The sequence below is a fragment of the Pseudorasbora parva genome, chromosome 15 (assembly GCF_024679245.1).
Source record: "Pseudorasbora parva isolate DD20220531a chromosome 15, ASM2467924v1, whole genome shotgun sequence".
NCBI lineage: Eukaryota > Metazoa > Chordata > Actinopteri > Cypriniformes > Gobionidae > Pseudorasbora > Pseudorasbora parva.
Genome location: NC_090186.1, coordinates 6,017,650 through 6,025,149, shown reverse-complemented (window position 1 = coordinate 6,025,149; position 7,500 = coordinate 6,017,650). Strand labels below are relative to the sequence as shown.

The 7,500-nt window shown below is 41.0% G+C and overlaps 1 protein-coding gene across 1 annotated transcript in view; it reads right to left on the bottom strand.

Moving 5' to 3' along the window:
• The window catches only part of epha7 (eph receptor A7), an 85,412-nt gene that overhangs the window by 57,392 nt on the left and 20,520 nt on the right, over positions 1-7,500 (bottom strand). The window contains exon 6 of the mRNA XM_067418491.1: positions 103-438. Within this exon, the coding sequence (XP_067274592.1) occupies positions 103-438 (336 nt within the window). The remainder of the gene's footprint in view (positions 1-102; positions 439-7,500) is intronic.

The window sequence follows — 7,500 nt, the reverse complement described above, 5'->3', positions numbered from 1 at the left end:
CAAAAACACAACATGCTGCAAATATACATGTTTAAAAGGCAGATTTGGTTGTGTACTTCTAGAACCTGTGGTCAAATTGCAATTGAAGTCCAAACTTCTTACCTGCTTGGCTGGTAGCGATGCTGACGGCTGCAAACAGTCGCTGGGTACGGCTGAGGTCGGACACGCCATTCACGGCCTCGACCTCAAAGGTGTAGTTCGCATGAGCCAACAGGTCGGTGATGGTGACATAGGTGTCCGTTAATCCACTCTGCTGGGGCGAGTAGCCAACGTTGCTCCCGCAAGGAAAGCACTCTTCTGGCTCCCAGGTGCAGCGGCGGCATATAATCCGGTACGTCACGTCGTTCCGCCCGCCCGTGTCGGCCGGCGGGGTCCACTCCAGGCTGACGGTGGTGTGGTTGATGTTGTAAAGCAGGTTCTGAGGCGCTGATGGTGGCCCTGTAGTAAGAGAAGATTTTTAGATAAATATATTTCTCATGACAAAAAAACAAAAAAGGAAATACGAGGAATCCGTGCCCTTGGCAAATCCCGACATGCAATTATACTGTAACCTAGATACATAGAGATGTTATGCTCAAAAATGCTGGGAGTTGAACTTGAGCGCAGCCAAGGTCGACCCAGGGATGTGATGGCAAAACAATAAAATGGTGAACAACCGGATACCGTTTGGAGGTTAAAAAAAAAAAGCCTTAAAAGATAAGACTGTCTTCCTCCTGTACCTGGTACTTGGCATTTTTACAGTAGCATTTCATTATCAAGCCAGGGAGTTATGAGTTTCCTGTGAAAATAAAAGAGGTGATACAACTGGCAAAACTATTTTTTTGACTGCCAGGGTGACAAGGAGTCTAAGCCATGAAAGACAGGGAGTCTGAGTCACTTCCAGAATTTAAGAGTCAGATCATGAGCGAGTTATCGGCCCGACAATAGAAGCAGTGCAGGATTCCTCAGCCTACAATAACCAGCTCACAGACGGATGACCACAGTGGAAAACAACCCATCATCCTATAATCCCCGCCAGTGCCAAGGAATCTGGCGTGTCTCATAAAGCAATGATTTATACTTTGCTACTTTTATCCAACCACCAAGCCCTTGCTTTTATCACCCTAATGTTTTCATAACGGCACCGCTGCCTGTTCAATATCTCTTTTATTAGAACTTGTCTTTGTGGTGGTCTTGCATCATGGGTTTGACGTTTTGGAGAGGTTTGATTTTTGTACCTCAAAATGAAACAGTGACCCATATGTGCCCACTGGTGTGAAGCTAAATGGGCGTTTTCACTCCGTTCTCTAGGGGAGATGTACGATAGGCTCATGAAAGGGATTTTGGGATTGACAATGAAGCAGGTCGGTAAATGTAGTGGAATGTAAAAAAAAAAAAAAAATTGTGGAAAAGAGCATACACAAAGGCACAATATGTAGGATTTTTGGATTAAAACATCCAAAACCCACTAGAACAATGTTATATATTGTGCTGACTTACATTATCCCGAATGTTTCCAAAAATGTTTAAATCCAGAGAAATAAGAGATTTTAACCAGGACATGGACCTTCCCCTCCGGATTTATTTTGTAGAAACCATGGAAACACCGAAGCCTCTTTAATTTCTGATGCGTTTTATTAGACAGGAGAGCAACTGTTTGGATCATTGATGGACAGAAACTAATGATTGTTCTCCAGCTCAACACAGTTAGTCTTATTGTTTAAATCTGGTGTTCTTGATTTACCGCACAGAGTACCATGTTTTACCGCCTAATATCCATCTCTCACTGCAGTGTGAACAAGTGTCTCATAGTAGTGCCGAGTGAACGCACAGAGTAGCATTATAACATCACTCAACACCCTCAGATGTGTGTGATATGATAAAGCAGTGCTGCGTTTCCACACACACACGTGAACGGAAGAAGAGGAAGCGCTCGTCTGACAGAATAAAAGCTCCTCTGCTCTCGAGCCGTGTGTCGCGCTCGTCTCTGAGTAACGCTAATAAATCTGTAATGCATGAACTCATCCATGAATAGGATTTATTTTCTTGTCGGATTCTTTTCCACCAACTGAAGAAGTTTTCCTCTAAATCAATAAGCGTTGATTTTGAATAAGCGCCCTATAGTGGCGATAATTACATATTGTGCCTTTAAATATCAGGATTTTTTATTTAGCGGTATATTACAATATTTTATATGAATTATTATGCATCCCTTGTATACTTTAAGCATATTAAAAAAAGTTTTACATGAGTTATGTCTGGTTGCTTTGTTGCTACAAAACACTGTCAGTGTGAACGCCCCCTTGAGTCGTGTATCACCGGTGCCGCCCGTCTGCAAAACTTGTTACATTTATTAACAAAACACTTGTTGCATATGCATGAGGGGAAAGAGCAGGCATTAGAATTGTGCGAATGGTTAATATGACACTTAAATTTTGCTCCTCATTAAAGCTAATGGCACACACATCCATCCATATTCATCAAAGTAGGAGGAGAACGAGTGAACGGAGGAGATGAAAGGGCCACCTGTGGCAGGTGAAGAGATGCGCTCTGTCTCTCCATCTCTATCTTCTCTGTATCTCTCTCTCAAGCTCGAAGCACAACTTCACCTACTGATGCTAATGATGTCCCTCCTACTCTATTCCCCTCGGGGAGAGCCGCTCACACACTCGCTCACACACTCGCTCACTCTCATCCTCCTTGGGCTTTAGCATTTTATTTCTATGGTTACCTGTAAGAATAATAATAATAGCACTAATGGCTCCATTTGGCAGGGCCTTCTCAATCTGCTCTTGAGTGGCAGAGATCAAGGGATTGTTTATCTTTAAATGGACAGCTGAGACAGGAAGGGACTCGAGTCAAGCTGTCGTTGAGCATATTCAAATCGAAAGGTAGCAATGAATCACTATTCAAGACTCACCATGGAGAGGACCTACTGATTTAATTTAATCAGAAAATGTTCAATAAAAGCACGTATCTAATAGCAATCCAAGATGTTGGTCTAATTTCATTATTTGAGGCTTTGTATGAAACCGTCAATCACATATGGACAGCATTTTTATGGCACTTCAGAGGGAAGATTTGTGTGGTTTTTACCTTCAAAAGTGAGATTGAGGGTGCGTTCACACTTGTAGTTCGGTTCGTTTGGTTCGTTTGGTTCGTTTGGTCCGGACCAAAAAACAAAAACAAAACATAATAGTCCTGGTCCGCTTAGCGTTCACACAGGCATTTTTAACAGCGAACCTAAAGTTACCGAACCAAAGGCATAGGGAGACGCTCACAACCTGATTGGTCAGCTTATATGACGTAGGAGCTCGCTTACCGAACATTCAAAACAATGCTGTGTGCGGATTACACACGCGGGCATTTTATGCATGTACATATGGCATTATTTTTTACCAGAGAACTCATGAAGAGCTCATGAAATGTTCAAAACATTCAAAACAACGCTGTGTGCTGGATTAAACGCGATCATTTTATGCGTGTACATATGGCATTATTTTTACCCGCTGAGAACTCATGAAGAGCTCATGAAATGTTCAAAACATTCAAAACAGCATCAGTATTTCCTCCGTTGTGGAGAAAAGAGACGGCCGTTCTGTCGTCTGTACCTGCTAATAATGGGCAACACAGGAACTTTGATGACAAGAGCCAGGTATGCTTTTTGTGTGTTTTTTCTAGCATTTTAGAAACATGCTTGTCTGACCAAATATTGATGAGGCACTTCCTCGTTGCTCCACGTTTGCCCTCTAACGTTAAAGTTACTCATTTTGGATACACCGATCTTTCCGCGTCGTCAAATCAGCTGCATTATACGTCACATCTTGTGACATTATACGTCCGGTTTTTGGTCCGTTTACATGTCTTTGGTCCGTGTTGCGTTCATATATCAATCGAACCGCACCAGAGTTCGTTTGGAAGCGGACCGAGACCCATCTTTTTAGCGGTCTCGGTCCGCTTGTTTGGTGCGCACCAGGGTTCGGATGGCAGCGTTCACATATGTTCAAATGAACCGCACTAACCGAGCAATCGCACCAGGGTTCATTTTAATCGAACCAAACATGACAAGTGTGAACACACCCTTAGACACATCCAAGAAAACAGAACACATGTTCACTATTAACTACGACATTTGCCTTAATAAACTCCTAATTAACTGCTTATTCATAGCTGGTAAGGTAGTTTTGTAGCGTTTAAGTTTAGAATTAAGGGATGTAGAATAAGGTCATCCAGAATAAGGCATTAATAGTTCCTTTATAAGTACTAATAAACAGCCAATATCCTAGTAATATGCCTGCTAATAAGCAAATAGTTAATAGTGAGAACTGAACCCCAAAATAAAGTGTAACCAAAATGGCTAAAGCAAGACTTCCTGTCAAGCGTGCATCTGGCGTCTGTATGCACTGTTGTGAGCGTCATCGTCTGCTGGTTAACAACAAAATGCCCTCTGAGTTTATCGCTCTCATTTGCTCTTTCACACACGAGTGCATATGTGTTTCTATATATGTAATCTGTCACCTCCTCTGCAGTCTGCGCTTTGAGACTGATTCTGCAGGGATGCTGGAGGAAGTCTGGGGGAAAACTGGGACAAATATCTGCCACAGACGGCTTCATTCTCTGCACCACAAACCAAACTATTCTTTTAATGGATATGGAGTTTGCTTAAAGCCCGGGCACTCTTTCACACTCAATCTTTTTCACTTTCCCTTTCAACCTTCTTTTGAAATAGTTTTTTTTTTTTTTTTTTTTTAACCCACACTTTATAGATTGTATAGCCTCAAACCGCCCACAGTCTGTTCACTGAGTATCTGATGAAGATTGCACACAAACATTCCTGCTATTTTTCTGTTTTCTATACACAGCTAGGGCTGTGCCATTAGAATGTTTTTTTCCACAATGGTCTATTGTTGTGGAGTAATCTATTTCGGATAACCTCACCCTCAAAATTTAACAGCAAAAAAATGTGATTGATCGCTTTATATGCGAGTTATTCCCTGTCTAATTGGGCGGTTTTTGACCAGAATGTACTTGCAATGTGGACACATTTTGAAGCCTTTTGTTAAGGCTGGATATGTGAGCTACACATGACAGTATCTTTAGTTTGGAAGGATATTGAAATCCACGAAAATCAGAGTTAAAGAAGGTTATTAAAATCCTCTCTAATATCAGTAAAAATGTGGTCACGATTCTTACCCTAGCTGTTTTCCTGCGAGAGAATGCTAATTAGGTCAACCTGCTGATCCTGTGAGAGAGAGAGAGAGAGAGAGAGAGAGAGAGAGAGAGAGAGAGAGAGAGAGAGAGAGAGAGAGGAGAGAGAGAGAGAGAGAGAGAGAGAGAGAGAGAGAGAGAGAGAGAGAGAGAGAGAGAGAGAGAGAGAGAGAGAGAAGCCTGAAGTCTCGGGCCAAGCAGTACTGGAGCTTAACTCAGGAATCCAGTTGTTATCTGCACTTTGAGCAGCTCTTGACTGTCTTAGCGCAACTCCTCCTAGTAAAAGATAATTCACGCTATAAACCCTGTCATTTACTCTCCCTCAAGTCATTCTAATTCTGTATGATTTTTGATATATATGTGTGAAACAAATTTTTAAATATCTTATTTTCAATTTAATGAAATTGAATGGACTTCAATAGTCTATACGACTTCTGTAGACATTAGCGAATAATGAGGAGGCTCACAACCGCCTTACATCTCCCACTTTTCAGACAGAAGCCGAAACATAAACAGGGAATATTCGTTTATGATTTGATTTACATTATTTAAAACCTGACATTTCAACGTTTCTTTTCTAGTATTTCTAATATACTTTTCAAGTATTCATTTTCTGACGAGTATCAGAATGGACTTTATTGAGGGAGCGAGGGAAGATCGTGCATCATGTTTGCTTTCTTTATTTAGCAAAAAAGCACAATATTTTGTTTTATTGCGAGTGTACACAAATAAAACGTAACGGTTTTGAATTATGTATAAAGGAGTTTGAGTCTTTTGCGCTTCTTTTGGCGCAACCGCTGACTCCTGGGGGGTTCATTTTATAGAGAATAATTACTTTAATATTGGTTGTCACAAAATCTATCATGACAATGTTATTAAAATAAGTCTATTACATTCACCAAGGTTGCATTTATTTGAATTGTCAGCATCATCACTGCAGTCTTCAGCATCACATGATCAATAGTCTACATGACTTTTGTAGAAGTCATTCTTATGCTGATTTGCTGCTCAAGAAACAATTCTTATTATTTTGAAACTTTTTTCAGGATTCTTTGATGAACAGAAAGTTTAAAAGAACAGCATTTGTAACCATGTAAAACTGTTTACTTTGGATCAATTTAATGCATCCTTACTCAAAAAAAAAGTATTCCTTTCTTTGCCACAAAAAAAAAAGAAAGTCAGAGTTGACATGAGGGTGAGTGAATAAATGAGAATTTTAATTTTTGATTTTTGGATGATTATCCCTTTAAGACTCACCCCAATAATGAGGTTCCCAGAGGGCCGCTGCTTGTGAACCGTGTTTAAACAGTCCCGCCACTAATCCTTAATCTACAAACATGGTACCTGAACTTTGGCCTCACTTGTACCAAGTGCCACGGATAGATTGAGGGCCGAAGCCGGAGAGAGGCGGGATAGAGAGGCTGGTTTTACTACTGTACGTCTGTCCCTCAGTAACTGTGGGGAAAAAGGCAAGTCTCACCCTCAGGGACACGTCAGTGAACGGAGGTGATGATTCCAGGGAATTGATGGGAGCTGAAAAGATACTATGTAGGTTATGCGCACTCGCTTTCTATTTCTCTTACTTTCCTTCTGGCTTTTTTAATGTCTCCCACTCTTGCTTTTTCTCTTTTTCTCTCTGCCACAAAGCCCCCGCCCGTCCCAGACCGTCGCTAGTGCTGACACCACGCGCAGCTGTCGAATGATCGATGTCATTTCTGAAAGCTGTCGAGAACTCCCCTCTTTCATTCTATCTAAAAAGAAAAAAATATGCAGCAGGCTTGCCTAAGTATTCCCTATTTATCTTGGCACCTCATAGGTAAACCAGGCGGATTTATGCCATTGGGATTTATAAATAAGTGAATATATCTGTACAACTTTGTGCTTGAATATTAAGTGAATATTTATTCCTTTCACTCTGGAAATCTGAATTTCATTAAGCCGGCTCTTAATCCGTGTTCTGAGGAACTGAGTGCGTATTGACAGAGCTTAAGGATCGGGTGGGTTTACACCTCGCTCATTTAAAAAGCTGTCCATCAGAGTGTTTATTCAGCGAATGTAAATTCACTCCCAATTACCATTCCGTTCCATACAGCTTTATATCCAAAAAAAAGAAGGAAAGAAAGAAAGAAATCTTCATCCCAGACAAATTGAGACGGTCACAATAACTTAATCCTGAGATAATTAAGACACGTCTGGTGAGGACGAGAACACTTCAAAAGAGGTGCGATTTATGTTTGTTAAAAGTTTTTTGTTTTACCCCCTTGATTTGCATCTTTTCCCTCTTGTCACATCCTTATTATCCCAAACTCCTGC